The 21,729-nt window shown below is 39.5% G+C and overlaps 1 protein-coding gene across 3 annotated transcripts in view; it reads left to right on the forward strand.

Annotated features, from left to right (window-relative positions):
- Positions 1 to 20,870, forward strand: part of Mrtf (Myocardin-related transcription factor) — a 32,921-nt gene extending 12,051 nt beyond the window's left edge. For 2 of the 3 annotated variants that reach the window (XM_076123157.1, XM_076123155.1), the window contains exons 2-6: positions 13,624 to 13,846; positions 14,050 to 14,192; positions 15,104 to 15,169; positions 15,445 to 15,578; positions 15,746 to 20,870. In XM_076123157.1, the coding sequence (XP_075979272.1) occupies positions 14,069 to 14,192; positions 15,104 to 15,169; positions 15,445 to 15,578; positions 15,746 to 17,893 (2,472 nt within the window). In that variant the 5' untranslated portion in view covers positions 13,624 to 13,846; positions 14,050 to 14,068 and the 3' untranslated portion in view covers positions 17,894 to 20,870. The remainder of the gene's footprint in view (positions 1 to 13,623; positions 13,847 to 14,049; positions 14,193 to 15,103; positions 15,170 to 15,444; positions 15,579 to 15,745) is intronic. The other variant, XM_076123156.1, reaches the window with a different exon arrangement.
- The last annotated feature ends 859 nt before the right edge of the window (positions 20,871 to 21,729 follow it).

Below are 21,729 nucleotides of genomic sequence, written 5' to 3' on the forward strand. Positions count from 1 at the left end.
TAAGTATGGCCGTACTTTATTCATTCATTAATTAGGTATCTAAAGACTTTAATTACGATTTGTATCATAAATCAGACAAAAACATTGAAACTGATATCAGTGCGATAGTGCACTCAGTATTATCGTGAATTTATACAACTGATTTATTAATGTGCATGTCAACATGACATATATACCCGATAACGAAATATTCGTTAAGTGAAATATGTTTAGTGTAGGAAACTCATAACATAACAATAGGATTTGCATTGTTTATAATGTAAGACGAACTTGCCAGAAGTAGTTATTGCCAATTTGAACGACTACATAATTATGAACATATATAAATGTAGTTGATTTAAGGAATGTTAACAGTATATGAATGTTTCTATGCAGTTTTAGTCGGCATTATTAGGCCGTAGCAGTGCGCCAGTACTAATTGTTTATTTTATATTTTCAGGTAATTAACCTTCACGTTCCTTCTTTCTGAACGTCTAAATGCTTGGCACAATATTTCGGTAAGTCTGGGGACATCGTTACGCAACTAGTTGCATTCAGAAACACTATCTACTTATCACTTGTCCATTATGTTTCACTATACGTTCTCGTTACTCGAATGAGCTGACATTTGCAATCTGAAAATGAAACGTAGGGTGAAATAACGTATTTGTGACAAATAAAAATTCCGAAAACTAAAAGAACGTACAATTTGTAATTTATGTTAAAATTGTGCTCAAATAACTAATCAGTCTTCAGTGGTACGATAAATACACAGGCAAACAAAATTCTTTAGTGCCTTAAATTGTTAGGAACTAATTTACGTGACAGGTATACAAATGACGGTGTTCACCCGAGTGTTTCTTCTTGAATAACAGTCCCAATTCACGTTTGTGGTTTGTTGACGACATTGATTTAAACTATACCTCCGTGGTAACCAGGTCTCATTCATAAATATTGAATCAATACATAAAAAAAACATATTTCACGAGGTGCTTGAGTATATTCACTAATGTTGGCCTAAAACAACTTAATGTTTAACTATATTATTTGTCAATAATGGAGACGCCATGGTACATTAAACTTGTTCCATTTCTCTAGTTAACAGCTGATATTAATTATTTTATCTCCGATCGAATGTTACCCGCCGAACTACAAAATGTGGAGCGTTTTATTTATCTGGTCGCTAAGCGCATTCGCTTCACCCACGCTTGCACACCGGCCAAAATCAGCACTTTTACTCCGTTGATCATTATTATCTTGTACAGTTTTATTGACTTCCGTGACGTGCAAAAGAAGTATCTTATTATTTAAAATTTAAGGTAATTCGCCAACACGTGTTCTTGTTTTCTAGGCCACCATATTTTATTATCAATAGTCTCATATTTAGAATGCGTTAACGATGCCAATACATGTCATTTTCTAGATTTTGGACGAAGTAATCATCTAAATGTTAATAAGATTAGTTGTGTGCATCAAAGGCAGCGTTGCATGCGGCTGTGGTTCGGTTAACGGTGTTATGTTGAGGCTGTTGCTCCGATCCGCGTGCTCGTTTCGTCTTATTATTATATTAGTAACATTTACCCACGGTTTTTCCAAATGTTAACAACAAAGTTATGTGGAACTGTTCATTACCTTCTAAACAGCTAGGAAGAATCTCTAACTGCGTGTCTTAGGTTATAATCCATTACACTTTAACATTTTAATCGTTGCCATTATTAAAAAAATTTTTTTTAACTTTTTTATGCATATTAGTGTGGTCAGCAGCCACCCAGACATTCTAATGAATACCTTTCTTGCTCATAAATAATAACTTCGTAAAACATTGTTTCATTCTACTCGAGTTTCGAGAGTTTAATAACCATAAACATTTGCGCGTGGCAAATAAATATGTGATGAAGAAATATGTTGATCGTTTACGTTCTTCTTTCATTAGTCGGAGAAATGGGTCTCTGGGGACTACTGCAACTATTCGAATTAAAACATAGGCAACGGCTTTTAAAATATCCCTACGGTACATTAACAATCCCATCATAACACGCGTATTCAAACAACTTGAATAGTTCGTTTTAATTTTTTATATTCGGTGGCATATTTTACGGGCGGCTTGTTTTTCGTTTCACCGAAATAGACTAGTCCACTACTTTGCTAAATAATAAGAAAAATCTCGGGATTGGCCGTGTACGAAATGACCATCCTCATCAATCAGCTGCTTGGAGTGAGTCCAAGATTTTTTCCACGTTTAGGTTTCGTAGATTAGTTCGATAATTCAATGTACTCCTTGTCGCCTTTTTTCAGGTCTATGCAACATAGCACAATTATCGTGTTCTGTATTTTAGAATGTAATCATTGTTTTACAAATTCATGATTTGTAAGAAACACATATTATATCCTAGTTAATTACTACCTCAGTCGAAAATAAAGGTGCAGCAGATAATTCACGTTACATATTTTATTATAATTTGTTACAAGTTTACAATTTACATGTTTGCTAAGTAAGGTGTGTAAAGGAAAATAAAGTAGCTAAGTATCAGGCAGGATTGAACAATCGTTGGTCCGATGTTGATTTTATGGAAATGACTCTATTTTGACTAGGTAATTAGCAATTAACTATTAGTGGTGGGAGTATTTTGAACAAACTAAGATATTTTCGACGTTGTTGACGGACGCTAATGGTATTTCTGTAGTTTTGCTGTCGTGAAAAGTTCGCAGAGACAGTTCGAATGAAGTGTTCACGACACCTTTACGCAATTCCTGTCTCACGCTTTAGCGCTTGCCAAGCCGCTACGTCATATGCGTCGCTATCTCCACACGTAAAGGAAAGTCATCATACGAGTATTTTCTTCTTCAGATTATTCTTTCGGGGTGGATGTACTCCAATGTTATCCTCTGTATAAAATGTGTTTAGTCAGTGCGAAAACGTCCTTTGTTATGAAGTAAAAATAATATAATCTCGATAACGAGTGATTCTGTCATTAGCTTAAGTAAAATAATTGTAACATTTTCGTTGTAAAATGATTGAATCAACGCGGAGCATAATGTGAACTATAAATTCTGATGCTTTGTTAAATGACTTAACACGTAGGATTTGACTTGGACAATTTATAATCTTGGGTTAACATGTAGAACATCGATCAGCCATAAAAAGTAGACAAAGTCGTGATGTTAAATAGCGTGGTGACTTTTGTCGGTTTCTTCCTAGTCTGCCGAGGCGGGCCGTTGAACTTTTGCTCCTTATTTAGATTATAGAAGTGGAGACGACGACCACGCAATCGGGCCGCATGGCCTGCTACGCGAAATAGATACCAATGATCACTTCCGCAATCTGTGCCGAATCCACCCCCTGGTGGATTTTACTCTAGTTTAACATTTGCCACCCCGAAGAACCAAAAGCCCTCTAATATAAATTTCTAATATGCCCGACCTTCGATGGACACTCAATGTTTAATCTAATATAGGTTATTTGAAGAGAATATCTTTTAGTAAATACTTACTTCCAATTTTTTATCTTTAGCCAAGTACTGCTTGCAACCGCTTAAAACGATTTTTGCTTTCGTCTTTTTCTTTGATAAAACATGTGAAAGTTGCGAGAGATCTCATAACTTACTTTGTACATGTTCGGAACATACATTTAGGGAATTAAATGATTGCTGAGGGAGTGGCAGTGGTTACATACGTACGTCGCGAAAGTCGCGTCACAAACGCCAGCACAGTCCTCATCGTTTAGATGCAGTTCAGAAATAGACCACGGAAGCGTCCGACCGACCCGTTTGGTATTTGTTCAACGTTGACCTAAAACAGTGCTCGCTTTGCTCGTTTGTTATTCGCGTGGCCGACTAGCCCGCCGGGAATATTGTCAGAACTATGTATATTAACATCCGCCTGTTGCGATCGTACACATTTTACGATGAACTTTACAATCATTCGAGTCATTTGACGTGCCGCAATGATGCTTGACACAACCAAAGAAATACTGGAAGCGAGCAGCCGTAGCATGGTCGTAACAAATAGAATGTCAATCGGCATGTCTAAGAAGTAAACACTGGTAGTTTTTGTAAGAATAGCGCAATTTCCATCAATTGTGGCGTGTTCTCGTCACGCGGCAAAGTGCCAGACCGGGCAGAGTCGTACCGCACGTGGAACATGACGGATGAATGGGGGTCGTCAGAGTCGTCACGTGCAAGCGCGAACACCACATCCCTCACTCTGCCGCTCATGTTTTAAACTTGTTTATTAATTTATCCATCGTTTGTTTTTATTTATTTGCTATGAGTTAATTAAACTCTCGAACGACTATAATTCAGCTGATCTCGTACCACGTTTGTAATGTTAATAGCGAGAAATATCTTCGTCTAAATCAATAGAACAGTTTACAACAACAGTTTTTAGTTCTCCTGTTAGATTGGTTGAGCGCCCATAAATCATGTGCCTCGCCATGCTTCGGGTTGTTAAATACTATGAATGCTGAACGGATTGTTTGGCAAAAGGATTTAGTTTCTCTATGGTACTAAATGCCTCCGAGTTTCTTATTTTATATAGGTAATTAGTTTATGTCATACAATAATATTTATAATAAACGCACTCGAAATTTTGAGTGAAACTAATTGACTTCAATAATACGCATGTTGTTAAACGTGTTTAATTTGGCACTTTATTCCGCAGCAGCGGCGGCCGTATTGTGGCTGAAGATACAACGTTGCCAACGAAAGTTATTTCTTACTGTCTCCGTGAGACAATTTAACAAGTGTTACAGTTAATTGTCTAGTGCGAGTTCCGCTCACTTGCCAATATCTATAAATTCTGATTAATCAGCAGACATGATAGTCTCGCTGTAGACCAGGGTCGCGCGTCGCCAAGGTTACGATTTACGACGCCGCTTAAAAGCTTCTCTGTTATGATTTGCCGTGAAGTTGTTAAAAAATTATTTCATCAAAATAATGTTTAAACTCTGCTTAAATGAAACGAAGCGTGTTACGGTGGCAGCCCTGATGTTAAACATAAACAGCTGTTATGTTTCAGTTACAAATAAAATTGTTAACATCTTTACGTAGTTGTTGTGGCCACTCTGAATTTAGAGATTCTTACTATACGGCTTAAAACCGTAAACTTAGTAGATTTATGCCTTTTCAATAATAAACGTAAATAAGCCAGAACTGTAAACACAATTCGTTAAAACTTCTGTTTATAGGGACAAGGGAACTTTTATCACCTTTGTAATCGTTCATTCACATATTTATCTGCGAGTAAAATATGCGAATGTCGAGGTATATTACGAGTTTGATACTCACTTATAAATAAAAAGAATGTAGAGCCACTCGTGAACCAACCAAAATATTTTCACATAATTTATGTGTAGAGATTTGCGTCAGTGACTTAACATTTTTAGAAAATACCTATACGAGTTTTCCTTCTTTATTTCGTGTTTGCGTATTCCAAACAAGCTAAAATAAACCTTAACGATATTAGAAGCCGTCTACATCGCTTCATCTTCAGAAAATGTTTATATGTACTTACTTATATTTAAATTTATACTCAGGCGTTGGATAAAATTAGTGATCTATGTGATGATCACGTGTGATTAAATTCGTGGGTATATAAAAGTTTTGTTGACAAATTGTTACTGCCAGCACATAGAGACATTACACATAGTTTGTTCACGTTTAGAACAAAAATGCGATGAAATTAACTCTAAGTACCAACGTATAAAACGCCACACCCCGCTGAAGATAATAATATAACAGAGGAAGAAGATTATTGTTATTATTGGCGACTAGTCTAGATAGCCAAAAATATTTTAAGACATTATAATGTCTTTGTTTTTACAGAATTTATAATGTTCATCCGCACAATTGATATCTTTGTATTATAAAGCTAAATATTAATGTTAATAATGGTTTGAACCTTTGTATCGAACGGTGTAGCTCCAATTAAATCACAAAAATAAAAATTAGCCTGCAAGGAGATGGCTAAATTGTGCACAGGTGCTATATAACTTTCAGCATATGAAACCTTTTTCATTGTTTTTGTGCTGTTTTCAACCCTTTTTTTAATTAGTTCCAGTTAAATTTATAATGGTATCTATGGTCATATAGAAAACAAGACAGTTTCAAGTTAATCAAGAAGTTACTGAGTAATTATAATGATATAATGATGTTAACTTTAGTTATGTACGATCACTTAATAAGATCCGACAAAAATTAAATGGGTACTAGAGCTTTGTCTCTCTCGGCAAATTCAATTTGAATAGTGGCGTAAGTTAAAATACAGTCATAGATATGTTAGTAGTGGGCTGTGAATATTTAACTTAATAAATCAAACATGAGATGGAGCGATGCCGTCATATTTTTAAAATTATTATGGAGGTATAGTATGAATAAAAATATTCGCGGACGCACGATGTGACATATTAATAGGTATGTAATATATTTTGGCGAAAATTCTAATTGTATGTGTGGAAATGTTTATGCCGACGGAACAACTAAAACGTCTCCAATAATGCTTATTGCGTAACCCTTGTTTTATTTTTTCATGTATCGTGACTTTTATTTAGATTTATTTATATGCTAATTCGCATAGTTGGCATTACATTAAGCTCTGAAACTGGTGTTTTATAGCTTTTTTTTTATTGCAAAATGCAAACATGTCGCTAGAATTTAAGTTTAATGTTAACTGCCAAGTTTTACCACATTTTTTTCAGATTTCTATATATTTCGTATTTTTATTACTTTTACCTCAAAACAACGTTCGATTGCGACAGAATTAATAAATCTATAACCTATATTTATGACTGCACTCCATATATTCCAAAATATTTCTTGACTTTTTATGTCACCCGGAGAATTGAGGTGCCATGTAGTTCAAGATTGTACTCGGGAGAACGCCCACACTCTATCACTATAACAATGTAGTATAGTACAGATTACTATTGTTGTTGTATTGATGATTATATAGCATTATCCGCTCACGTCATTAGACGTGGCTACTACTGGCTACTTACAGTGTCGGCTTGCCATTTATGTGGGCGCCTGTTGCGTAACGGGCGCGCATTTCAGCATTCTATGTACATTTATTGCGATCGGTAGAAGTGGTGTAATTCGTATGTTTTTACAGCTGCATTTCGGCATAGGCTCAGACTGGGTGTAGGTCTAACTGTTCCCCGACGAAAAACAGACGGCCGCTGTTGCCGACTCGCTGAAAACATCCTTTTACGTCATCGCCCCGCTATGGTTTCTGCCTTGATCTCAACTATACGTTCATATATGTATATGCCATGTTAGGTAAAATTGCATAGTTTGAGAATACCTACTATACTTATTTGTGTAGTGTGTTATTGGTAATGATAGGGAATTCATCTACACGTGCATCAATCAAGAAAGTTATGAAAAATAATGTTTAATTAACTATAGTGCTTACACAATGCTGCATTTTCGGAAGTCAAGTTTATGAGGCTATATGTATATTCAAATTAGTGACATCTTTCTTTTGCAATCATTGAATTTGCGAACGCTAGTGTTGTTTTTCCGTCCTTGTTGATTAACGGCACTGATAAACTGTGATGATGGCTTCTTCGCAACTGCGTCACTGAGTCCGCTTTCGCTCGGAAATACACATCATTTATAATAGTGTTACTTACAAAAATGGTTTAGTAAACAACTCATTAAAAACAAAATATAAATAGCTTACATAGTAAACAGAATTTCTAATACTACTAATAAGGACTAATAAAATGTAGTGTGGCATTACAGTTATTGTATGCTGAAGTAAGTATTTAAGTAATTTGATTTTCGTAATTATTGAGTTGTGACTGTAGTGAGCTAGAAATGATTTTGTTCAATTCTGAGTACTAATTAAATAGAACATTTTTCTTTAGTAAAATATAGGTCGCACTCAGTTCATGTATCAGATGCCCGCTTTCATTAACGCGTCTATTCCAAGACAAACAGCAATAGTCACAATTCTCCATAGTGCTAAGCTAAATATGATTTGTGGGACGCATCTCGAACAGGCGGCGACAGAGAAGTGTGGCGACTGACCCCGTTCCGTCGTTCGCCATGCCTCGCAACATTGTTTTTGTTTTCTTTTTACGATTCTAACTAATACATAGTTTTAAAAAATAACATCTAAAGAACGATGATACGTCTCTTTAATGTATAGAAGACATCATTTCGGAGGTATTGAATAATCTTGACGTCTTCTTCAATAAATCATTCAGTTTATCAAGCTTCATGCTTGTGACAGAAACATGCAAAAGTTTATGAATGCCTTGACGTCGCACTCTGTTTGAATAATAATAATTGCAAAACAGTTGAATTAGTTCTTTGAATTCATTGTAAGACAGATAATTATGATGTTTTGCTTTGACTGTTATTTCTCTTGTACTAAAATACAACCATTTCGGGTATTAAGAGTTCATGGCCGGGAGCAAGAGACTACAAGATATTTTCGATCTATAATGACTCTAACGACATACATAATTAAGAGCGAAAGAATACTTGAACTTTAATTAGCGATGATTGTTTCGTAACGTATGCTTAGGAAATAGGTTTATAGTTGTCCAACAATCAAATGAATTGGCATATCATTCGCTATAACAAACGAACATTTTCGCACTGTAATCTGCAACTAATCTTTACAATAGTTTCTTGTTATCAACGCTAGCATATTATTCATTCAAACACACTCTTCTGTTAAGTGCCATAATGATAATTTGTACGTAGGTAAAGACCATCGATCTTCAATGTTCACAGATTTTATGGAAAATTTAATTTATGATTTATTTAGGTCATTTTCACACCTGAGTTTTGAGCTAAAGTTGAAATAGCAGACAGCCAACTGTCACAGATATAGGACACTGACTCTTAAAAAGAATATGTTATTTTAGTAGCAGATATAAACCGTGTCTAATGTACTAAACATTTCTAGCAGGGCTTAAAGACAAGTCTACTTACTGGTGTGACGGTCTGAAAATATTTGGTCCAATTTTGAGTAAATGCAGAGCTAGTCTAAATTCCATTGTTGAGTTGCCTATTTAGTCATTTCTATCTAGTACAAGACAATCCATTACAAGATTATTTATCAATTTGTCATAGCTACATTGTTCAAGAGTTCATAACTGCGATTAATGTACTTATGTTTATAAGTACATTAATCGCAGTTATGTATTGCATTGACGCATAATATTACGATTGTAAATTTTGAAGTGGGAAATGAAATTGTTCCTTGCTTAGCAGTACAATATTAACCGATATCAAGTCGCACTGATCTTTGTCATTCAAGTTGTTGTTGTGGGTGTAGGCAGGTGGCTGCGCCCACGCATGGCCCAGGGCCGTGTGCACACCTCACGTCACCGCGACAGCCTTCCGATGACGTCAGCCATACGGAACCATGTCTTCGTTTGCATAACAACATGACAATTTACTTTCAATTTCATTGTAACAGAATTAGACATTGGGTCAGTTTAAAATAGATTATCTTTACGTTGTGTGGATGTTCTAGAATTTGCGCTGTATTTACGTATTTGAGACTAGGTTTTGCTAGTCAATTACTTTGATAACATCCATAGCCATCGTATGTGTGTCTCTCCAAGCAGCTTAAATCCCGGTATGTAAGTGTTTATTTTGATTATCTCTCTTGAAACTTAAAATTCTACATTGTTTGTATTCTTGAATTACTTTTGAGTCCTTATCTGTGCCGTAGGATGTTGACTTTTTACAATTAATTTAAAATAAAATAGCAATATTTCACTCCAATTGACATAATTTGCGAAGAAATCCTATAAACTTAAATGCCGATGAATGCAATAATTAATACGATTGATAAGTTTGACCAATGGACAATGGACACATTACAAGATACTTTCTAGAAAGCAAAGGTATAAAGCATAAAATTATGATGAGACAAGTCATTCATATTGAACTGAGATAGCATCTATCAATATGTGCAGATCGGGGCAATAAATCAAATAGTATAAACATAATGGAGTGCTTAGATGCGACTGCGCGTCGGGTGCGTGTGACCGGCGCGGCGGACGCGTGTGCCGGTCGCTGGCGGCGTGTGCGCATCTCTGCGCTGACATTTTGATTGACGTGCTACGTTACGCTACGCGCATCACGCATGTGACTAACCTACCAGTTCATTTTATTTCATCGTAGTTTTTAGCCACTTAAAATGCGCACTAACATCAAAGGAACAAGCCTTGACCTATATCAAAAACAAAAATCGCTCTATATAAATAAATCAGTGATCTGGTCTACTGAAACCAGTCCGGGACTTCTTTTTCCGTTCCTAAACTCGATTTTTAATGACTTGTTATGCACGGATGATTTATTATTCAGAACCCTTGTAATTCAAGTGAGAATATTTAACATTTTAGAAGGAAGTAGCCAAGTATTTTTAAATCTACACGTACAGCAATAAAAACATTCGAGAATGACGTGAATGCGCTATTCTCGAAAAGGAATGACTGTACTCTAAGAACGATTGACTAAGTAACCAAGTGGTGTCGTGTGATACCAAATAGTGATACAACGGTGTGTGGGCGGCGACGACAGGGGACAAATCAGTGCTACGATGACTACAACACTGCACAAGATACATTTTTACCACCTAAATACAGACTAAACATTTTGCCAAATACAATATGTTATGTTAGAATGTGGGCGTACATAGAATGCACTATTATACAATAATACATTTTGGCCGCTGTGACCAACCACAAGACTTGTATGAAACGTACAGCGTAAACTCTCGTCTGTAGTCCTTACTGCATGTACCTTATTTTTAACATCAGGTATTTACCGTACCTATTTAATGATATAAAATCGTCATGTCTATTTTTATAATTGCCAACGATAATGTTGGTCCTTTGATATAAAATTAGTACCTATCAATTTTGAATCTCTGCTCGCCATAGCTCGTGAATCATAAATCTCTACACGTTAGTTTCAGAGTGTAGTAGACTGCTACTTCAGAACATGTTAAAATTATTTCTAGACGCATACTTAATTGATACCTATATTTTAGGGTATATTCCCGTTGTCCACCCCCTGCTTGTCCACCCCGGGTGGACAGTGACACAAATCTTTTAAAAAGTTCTCGGTATCCACCCCTGGGGGACAGTGAGAATTAATTTTAAATTATTCCCACTGGCCACCCCGGGTGGACAAAGACACGAGTTTCATATTACTAGTCTCGATGTTCACCGCAGGTGGACAAAGCCACTGCTTAAATAAACATTCTCAATGTCCACGCTTGCTAGAAATGGGTGTAAATAATTATAACAAAATTAATTAAGTAGGTACATAGTTTAATCATATTATCAACATCTTTAGGGTAAATAGAAGTAGTTACACTATCTATTGTGTGTTTTCCCATATAATGTTGATTGACGCTAAGTTGCGGCACTTATTAAACCAAGGTATAAGTTATAACAATAAACGTAAAAAAATATATTTAAAGTGATCATTTTATTCACAACATGCGAATGGGACTTGTCAATGGGGACTTCAATATTGATTTATTTCTAGAAAGGATGAGGATGTAAAGATTTTTCTGTGACTTTGATTAATACCTATTGTGATAATTATTTGTGTAGATTGCAAAAGTAAAAGATGTTGATAATATGATTAAACTTTCGACCTGCTTATTTTTTTACACCCAATTCCATCAAGCGTGGACATTGAGAATGTTTATTTAAGCAGTGGCTTTGTCCACCGGTGGTGAACATCGAGAGTAGTAATATGAAACTCGTGTCTTTGTCCACCCGGGGTGGCCAGCGGGAATAATTTAAAATTAATTCTCACTGTCCCCCAGGGGTGGACACCGAGAACTTTTTAAAAGATTTGTGTCACTGTCCATCCGGGGTGGACAAGCAGGGGGTGGACAACGGGAATATACCTATTTTAGTGAGTCCTCTCCCTTTTTGGTTTGTAGAACTTTTAGAACGTTATTTATCTTATAAAGTTTTCAAGATAACTTGACTTACCTGTTACATTTTTTCAAGTGTAATCGGCATTGGCCTCGTATTCACCTGCCCTCATAATCTCCTCCAAACCTGTAATATGTAATGAATCATCAGTGCGCACGTGCGCCAGATTGTTTACAAAGTTGTGTTTTGTAACACCGACGTAAAATGCGTAACAGGCATTTACACTCTTATTAATTTATTGTTGTTTGTACCCATCCAAATGATAGCGTTTATACTCTTTGTTATGTAACAAGGAACAACATGGCTAGAAAGTATCTTGTACAATCTCATATTGTCTCCACCATCATGTCAACATAAGCAATAACTTGCCAGTATAACTAGGGTAAAGTAGGGTTTATTAAAGTCTAAATTCTTATTTGGTTGCATTTTAAAACAAAATTGTATAGCGATTTTATTTTGAAGTCTGCATTTGTTTACCTTAACGTTTAGTTTTATATTGTGCGTGACTCACAGACAGATGTTTTATTTTCAGCTCGTATTTTCCTTTCCTCGTATATCCAGCTTTATGAGAGTTTTAAACATTACATAATACATCCATCTTCTCTCGTCTATGGCAACAGTTAAAATGTTTTGCGCGTGAATACAGATCACACGGACTTCTTAGTTTAAGCTCCATTTTACTATGCAGTTGTTAATACTTATAGCCGACCGAAATTTATATGATTGAACGATATCATGTTCACTTATTTTTTTAAAGTAGGTTAAAATTATTTAGAACTTGATGAGTATTTATAAGTATTAGATAGATTTGATATAATGTAATAACTATTATTAGGCAAAGGGATTGTTTTCGAGCATAGTTCAACTTGTTTGTTAGTCCAATATTTTGTGACGGTTTCGAGCAATAACCGCGTATAAACCTATCAATAACTTGCAATAATTCCCTGAAGTGTTGTTAATCTTGTATTGTTAACGCGACTTTAACTGCACTATGCAGTGCTACTACTATTCTTAAAAATCTATTATTTAGTCTCTTGATTGATATAAGTCTTAATATCTAATTTGTCCAAATCGCAGTGGTTTCGGACGTAAAGGGTTGACGAAACTAAACAAATAGTTGGACGTATCAATTTATGTTTGTTGATCGTATTAATATTAGATTAGTGAATAAGCCGCTGGAGTGCCATAAATATGTAAACATAATAATAATTTAACGTATAAGATAAGAGGTAGTCGAAGTAATATTCGGTCGTACGTACGTCGTAAATACCTATAAATCGTGAAACAGAAACAGTCGTTACTCTGTAAAGCAGTCAAGTAAGTAACGCACCTTCATGCGCATAAACTCGTTCAAGGACCCGAAATAATGAGGGCTCCGTGATCAAAGCGCGCTCCAATGGTTCGCCTCGCCCAATAAACCTCACCCAACCTACTAGGAGACATACTTCACACACACTTCCTTCACGTCTCTCGATCTGTTCATACAAGTTAACATTATACAGCACTTATTATAATCTCCTATTAAAAGCTTAACCATAAGCTATTCAACTGTTATCTGAACTTGCCCCCACAAGATTAACACGAACAATTAGTTCAGCTCCCCAGGCTGACCGAGCATTATTTTATCCACAAGGAGGCCACGTCATTCGTGTTCGCGTGATTTGTGGTTTCTAAAGTGTGGTAGTGAGTGATGGCTAAGGAGGTGTTGAATGTTTGTTTAGAGAGCCGTTCATCGTGTGGCGGAGGCGGGGGCTCGGAGGGCTCGGAGGGGCGTGCTTCGTGGCGCGTGACGCTGGACCACGACCTCGTGGAGACGCTGAGCGCCATCTACCCCGAGTGGTTCAAGCCGCAGCACCGCCGGGAGCGCAGCCGCGCGGCCTCGCCGGTCTCGCCAGCTTCGCCGCCGCGCACACCCGCCACACCACCTTCTGACGATACTTTTAGGTTTGACATTTTACTCTATCTTCTCTCCCTTATCGCCCTTAGTCCTATTGCAGTGCGTATTGCAATATTCCATACGACTTATAACTGATCGATGACTGGTTGATCGATATCTGGATCAGACAGCATTTAGTAGGGTTTAGGAAATAGACAAGATTAGTTACCAGTACGTAAATACAAACTAAATAATGTTTTATTGATTCCAGTAGTTCGGGTGCGGAGGAGATGGCCGGACGGCAGGCCGGCAGCAGCGGTGCCAGCGAGCCGCCGAGCTCGCCCCGCGTCTCTCCGCCTAAGGTGGTTGTCGACGACAGTCCCCTGCAACCCGCCATGGGAAAGCACAAAGAATGTAAGTATTCCCAAAACCGCCTGTTTGTCCTCCGGTCTCAATTGCATTCAGTCTGCATCAGGCGGTGTGAATCTTAAATAGGCTACACTATTGAATGCCTAAGAATTGAATGAACTACATGAATTTTCACATATATTTCAATTATACAGTTGTTCAGCATAAAAACTTATAAAACGATTTATGACTTGAACACCTGTTGCTGTTAATATTAAATTATAGGGATTACTAGTATAACGTCAAAATATAAATTTACCTGTTATGCTTCCTGAAAAATAAACATTTGTAACTTGGTAGACACACAATTCTGTCAGTTACGTACTTACATGAAATGGAATAATCCAAACGGTGTGAGTATAGCGGCAAAGACGCCCAGTAACCCACAATATTCGGCCCAGTGGTAGTGAATGTTTCGTCTGTAATACGGTCGCGGCATAACACTAGTTTCCTTGTGCAGTGTTTATTTATATTGGCGGCGCGCCAGCGTTGTCCGCCCATCGCTCGCTGCCCGCCGCTTGTCTACACGCAAACAAGAATATAGCCCTCGCCTACGCTGCTCTGCAAACTTTATCGATATAATCTTTGTAAATCGATCGACGTATCGATCACGTCGATCACGTCGCGCCCGCACGCGACACGCTACGTCAAAGTTCGTCACCTGGCGTCATAACACTGTATTCTTCACGGCGCTATGCCGTCTATTCAATCAGCACCCATTGTTGTATGCAAAAGGTAATGTCGGTATGCAATCGTGTTATGATCCCATCACATTGTATGTCCAGTGTTTGTCGGATTTTATTAGTATCGTGCGGACACATGGGGAAAATATTGAGGAAAACTTGTATACATGATCTAAATCGGTGCTTAATTGAAACAAGTGAGCACGTCCTGATACATCATTGTGTGTTTTTCAGCTTTGAAAGTGAAGCTGATGATGCGGAGGCCGATTAATCAGCTGGTGGAGCAAGGAATTATGCCCCGTAAGTAGTTTCTTATTTGTAACAAGTGCTAGTGTGTAGGCTACGAGGATATCACACCAGTATTTTGTCATTTATACCTGTAATGATTACGCATTTGTTGTGCCTCGGTTTATCGGTTAGGTATTTGTTGTTAAAAAAGAAAACAGATAATATGATGATAGTATTTTCCACTCAATTCTAAAGTAGTTAAAATCCTTGATCTAGTTATTTGTTCACCTTGTAGAATTTGAACACTAATGTAATTTCCACTTAATGTGTGTTATTCGTTTTTACAGCGCTGAAAACGCCTCCAGCTTACTTCGAACGATGCAAGCAACTAGAAAGAGCAAAAACTGGAGATTTATTAAAAGCAAAAATACAACGGCGGCCAGACCGTCAAGAACTAGAACGAAGACATATTTTAGAACAAGTATGTTTTACTTTGATTCATAGTTGGAAGTAGAATACGCAATCATTCATATTAAATTTAAACAGTACGAATAATTAAAGTGTAGAAATATTATTGTCTGCTTTAGTCCGCTTTTGTCTTAATTTAGTTTCGCTAAGGAATTTACGAATAAAATATTTAAATTACAGGAAAGTCATGTAGACCCGAGCCTAGCTGAGAAACAACGAATGTTAAAGAAAGCAAGACTCGCGGACCAACTCAACGACCAACTGTCGCATCGACCTGGCCCGCTCGAGCTAATCAAGAAGAATATCCTTCACACTGAGGAAACCATCGAAACCGCTGTTAAAAGCGGAACACTCGCGTTTAAAGCGACCAGTGAAGGCGCCTCGGGACGACCGGAACACCCGTCCTCATACTGTGGGCCGCCGGAAGAAGTCTCACCGTCGCCCTCACCGCCGTCGACACTTTCGCCGGTCAGCGTAGCGTCGCCTCCGCAGCACCCGGCCCCGGGGAAAGATAAAAATCGGAAGAAAAGCAAACCCAAACCACAACCCAAAGCGAGGTTCAAGTTTCACGAGTACAAGGGGCCACCGAACGCTCAGAAAGCATCGTCGCCGCCCGGCTCCGTCGAGACGCCTTACGAACTTCTGCTCCAGCAGCAGCAGTTGCTCCTGCAGCTCATGCTGCCGGCGTCCCCCGCGCCTTCGTCGGCTTCCATCGCATCCGACTCCAGCGACATGTACAGTGCGCCGCCGCCCCCGCCCCCGCCACCGGCGCCCGCGACGCCCTCGCTTCTGGCTCCGGCACGGTTCGAAGACATGAAGGTTTCCGACCTCCGCGCCGAGTGCAAGAGGCGAAACCTCCGGGTTTCCGGCCCGAAGCCTCAGCTGATCGATCGGCTCCGACCGTTTCTGCTGGAGAAACCGGAGGAATCGCCGAGGTCCCCCGCGTCCGTCGCGTCTATCGCGTCGGTGGCTTCCCCCGAGGTGAAACTCGAGCCGGAGCCCCCGGAGGACATCGTGCAGTCGCAACGACGCCAGATAGAAGAGCTCGAGCGGAAGCTGGAGGTCTCCCGTCAGCAGCTGGAGGCGGTACGGCGCGACGCGGCCGGCGCCAGCGACCAGAGCCGCCGCCTGCTGCAGGCGCACCTGTGCGTGACGCAGCTGCGCCAGCAGCTCGACGCGCTGCAGGCGCCCGCCGCGCCCGCGCTGGCCCCCGCGCTGCTGCCGGCGCCCGCGCCCGCGCCCGCCCGCTACGTGCTGGTCACGCGCTCGGCGCCCGGCGCCGACCACGCCGGTGACGTCACTCCGCAGAAGGCTAACTCTGCATACATACTGAACGGAGTGAAGGTTGTGCCCATCGCGATCGTTCCTACGGCGCACTACGAGGCCGAGCGCGTGGCTCCTCCGCCTCCGCCTCCCCCGCCGCCGCCGCCACCGCCTCCGATGCCGCAGGTCCCGCTGGCCACCGGGTTGCACGATCGCACCGAAAACAGTCAGATAATGGATGACGTTCTGGAGATTCTCGTTGAGAACGGGGAACTACCGCCTTCGGCGGTCGGCGATGCCGCCGTAGCGCCGGCGCTGGACGCGGGTTATGTGGCGACGACCCCGGGCACGTTCGTTCAGGACGTGTTGTCCGATGATGTGTTGGGCGATAATCACGTTCGCGATTCTCTCGCGGCTGACGAACTACAGCGAGAGCTCGACGATATCCAGAACGAAATCATGAGTCATGCCGATCTTCAGGCCGTGAATGCCGGAAATCGATCCTGCGTCGATCAGTCTTCGGCCGATATAGAGGCCGATCTTACCGTCGATCTACTCTCGAATGGAGAGTTCCATGCCGATTTCGGCTCCGATCCTAACTCTGCCGACAACGATGACTTTTTTGGAAGACTGCTGTCGGGAGATAGCGGAGACCGCATGGACGATAAATCGCAAATCGCAATGGATATCGGCGACGACGTACCGGAAAGAATGAGCATGACACCTCTAACTAACGGAGATTTACTCGATCACACACGGTCAGGGTTCGAGTACATGGACGATCTGTCGCTTCCGTCCTTTCAGAACGACGACACGCGACACGACACCTTCGAGGATCGAACGTGCGAATTCGACCTCAAGGAGTTCAGCATAGACCCCGGCTCGCACATGAACGTGGACAGCGACGGGTTCGACTACATGGACACAGAGATCATCCCCAACCTGTTCGGGCGCGGGCACGTGCCGCAGTGCGACCCGCTGCTGGGCGGCGTGCTGTCGCGGCCGGCGCCGCGGCCCGCGCTCAAGCACTACTCGTGGGACCGCATCGAGTTCGACGCCACCTGACCCTCCGCGCCGCCCGCCCGCGCCGCGCCGCTCTCTCACCGTGCTTACTCTCTGATCTCTGCCCGCCTCCGCTCGCCTGTCCTCGCCCGCTGCGACCGAACACTCGTGTACTGATACGTGAGCTTGACGGTTTTGTTCTATATAGTGCGGGCGTTAGCCGAAGGAAGTATTTCTTATCTCCGATCGCTCGCTACCGAGTGGCCTGCCGATCGACGCGCTAGTCTCCTCTCGTGACTCGTTCTTCCAAAATGACCTTCGATTACAAAAGTAGACGTAAGAGATTGATGTTGTGAAACACAAAGTGTTTACATTTATAGAACTCTGATTTATTTAATTAGTGTATATGATTGTACTTAATAATAGTACGGAACGTTTGTGTCGCTAGTTGATAATTATTAGTCGAATGGTTTGTTTACTTCACTAGTGAGTGATCGCGAGCGTCACCGACGTGTGCGCGACATACTTGGCTCACTTATTATAAGTCCGTTTTAATTATTATTTATAGGTATAATTATTATCTACTTATGTATATATTGAAAATAATAATACTCAACATAGTTGTGGATTTCTGCATTCCGCCCGATGACTAAAACTTAGGGGAAAATTATCATAAGAAAAGTTGTTTTGTTGAGGCACAGTCAATCTATGAGTCACCTGGTCACGTACACATTGTGTTAATTATAATTATACGATATAAAATAATTAAGATTGATGTTGTGTCAATTATTGAAATCCGCTCGACGCTGTCCCTAGCGCATGGATAGCTATTTCCCGAACAATTAAGTGACATTCCAGTCTTGTTGAAGTGCAATATGTGGCACCAGGGCACTTGTCTCACTAAACGATTATGTACTTTCAAGTGAAAGTTGTAAAATGAAACATCATACAGAGAACAAGTTGCACATTCACAAGCCATCGTCATGGGTGGGACCAGCTTGGGAACAATGTTAGATATGAATTCATTTTAGATAACTTAGGGAGCCGGCTCCTCGCGCTCGACAATTATGCAAGCATTCGCAATCACTCGTTAATTCTACACTCCACGTCTTGTTTCACATTTCAAAATGTTGGGCTATATTGTTTCTTTACTGTAGTGCAATCGTCTTGCAAAATTATTGTAATTGTTTGATTTACCTAGAAGAATTATTTTAATTATTGTAACAACACAACATTCTTAAAAATGTATCATTCCATTATAATGTCTAAAAAAAGTAGGATAGGTGCGCCGTTATCATTAAGTTGTCGTTGATGCTCGATTACGCAATGATTACTGACATTTAGTAGTAATTAATTTGCATTTTGGAGACCCTCGAGCGACTGGACCAATTACTTAAATCGCAATTGCAAGCGAGATAGCTAACGAAAATAAAAATGCGTATGAAGTCATCAAATAGAATGGCATTTATTGCGTAGTCTGGCTTTTATTTTATAAATTATTAGTTCGTTATTAATTTATTATCCTTAGATTGTTAAAACGTAATTGTTAAATACATTACACAGATCGACGTCTGTTTGCTTGCATAATTGTTTGAAAGCATAATTATAATTATTTATGTTTAATGTCCTACAAGTGTACTTACATATTTTGGTTTCTGTTGTATTCATTACTATGTGTGAGTGTTTTTTACTAATGTATTTTGTATAAAATCACGTGTTATTTATCTAGAGTTTACCTTTGCGTCATCAGTGAGGATTTAGATAAAACCAAATTTGGGAATCGAAAGTATATTGCCATTTTTTGCATTTATTTAATTTTTGAATACTTATTGCTACAACGAATAATTACGGTTTTACTGCCCCGCGTGTGCCAATATGTTCAGTATTAGGTTAAAATATGTCTCTTACACTCACGGAACAACCTATTAGTGTGGAAATACATAATATTTTCTTTGTCTTAGAATTTTCACCGTATCTTGTATATTGGTTGCAGAATATGGAGGAATGTGTGTGCGACTGTACTTTTCATAAGGAGTTTATTAAAGTACACTCGCATACGGAATGGTGCTATTTAAGAGTTAATATTATTAAATTATATAAAAATATTTTAACTTTGCATAATTTGTATATTGGATTTGTAAATGTGTGGCTCTTAATATTATTAACATTTTTATATTTACACATGTCGCTAATTTCGGACTTAAAAAGTATTCGAAAGCATAAAACCAGTGCAATGGTTACATTCAAAATTAAAACAGGGCTCGCAAATTGAAATTTGCTTTATTATTTTTAAGTAATAAATATTCCATTAACTAAGTGAATTATACGGAACCTTTACTCTAGATTTAAATATATAAAATCTATTTGCTCATTATCGAAATTGTACGCATATTAGTCAAATATATTGAGATCATATAGAGAGAAGATTCTCTTATCATCTGCTCCTATATATTTATTAACAGGCCTAGTGTTAATTAGCTTCGTATTCACTCTTCTGTAAGAGTTTAGTTTAAATGTATTTAACGAGATACTAAGTGAGATTAATGTTTTGATAAATAGCATATTATCTGCATATTTGTTATTATTGTTGTAATTATTTTAGGAAAGTTTTAATATTTGTTTGTAAACTTAAGTTATACCCGAACCCGACTTTATGAATATCATGCACTGAAAATGTATTAGTACACCTGATTTGCTCTCTGCAATGAATATGTTTTAATGAGTGTACTCACTGTACTCAGATGGCTTCTTTGAACTTAACTATGTTTTATAAGTTTGAATACATTTATACTGACATACTGGATGTTGTATACATATTATATACATAGATAAGCGCGCCTTAAAAAGCAATACCCGGCTTTAAGCTGATGGTCTAGCCAAGTATTCAATAAAATGTATTAATGTGATAACCACAGGAGTCGGAACTGTAGTGTAACTGGATAGTTTTTTTTACCTTGCCCTGTATTGAAGCCTTGTAAATATTTACCAAGCCTTTATTAGAATAAGGAGAGAATGTTAAATAAAAAGTTTTTGACACAAATATTGTTTAATTACAACTAAACCTGCGACTAAACCATGGAAAAAGTGCATACTGATTACTGCCGTCTCCAGTAACCTATCCTCAGTAAAGCACTACACTAACTCTTCACGAGACAAAAGCAAAAGTAAGGTTTAAGCGTCGTTTTGTGATGATTCGCTGCTTCGGAGAATTTCGCATTGTGACGATGCTGGTAAGAAAACTGTTAGTAAGGAAAGACTAAGTACCTACACTAGTTGAAGTAGGTATTTAAATACCGATGCGGCGGAACAGGAGCGAGAAATAAACGCTCCCCTCCCATCCCGCGCAAGACGCACTGGGCGTCGTAGGCGCCGGGACGATCTCCGGCCCCCGTGACGCGGACCTGTGGGCGGCAGAGGCGGAACGCTCCGTCGCCTGGACAGGGAACAGGTCCGAGAGGTGGGGAGTGCGCTGTGTGTTCCTGGCGCACCCCCGTGAAGTGGAGAGCTATGGGCAATCCTCATGCCCGCCCCCGCTCGAAGTAGGGCCCGTATCCAAAGCGGGCCGTCACCGGCTGGGACGCGGAGTATCCGATTGGAGGTACCGCGTCCTGGCCACCTTATAGTGACTGTAGAAGGAACACCGTCAGGTTTTTAGGCGGTATGCCCACGTTAGCCGGAACGCCTTGCCGGTGGGAGAGCCCGACAGACCCCCGCTTTCCTCCCTGAGGCGGGACATGCAGCAATGCATTTTCCTGACGCAAAAAAAAAAGGTATTTAAATACCGATGGAGGAAGTTTACGCTACTGACAAGTATTAGTGCCTATAGATCCCTTCTTATAATATTACATGTATTCTTTATTTCGTAATATTTAGTATATCAAGGTAGGCACTTCGTAAAG

This window comes from Anticarsia gemmatalis, chromosome 14 (genome assembly GCF_050436995.1).
Source record: "Anticarsia gemmatalis isolate Benzon Research Colony breed Stoneville strain chromosome 14, ilAntGemm2 primary, whole genome shotgun sequence".
Classification (NCBI taxonomy): domain Eukaryota; kingdom Metazoa; phylum Arthropoda; class Insecta; order Lepidoptera; family Erebidae; genus Anticarsia; species Anticarsia gemmatalis.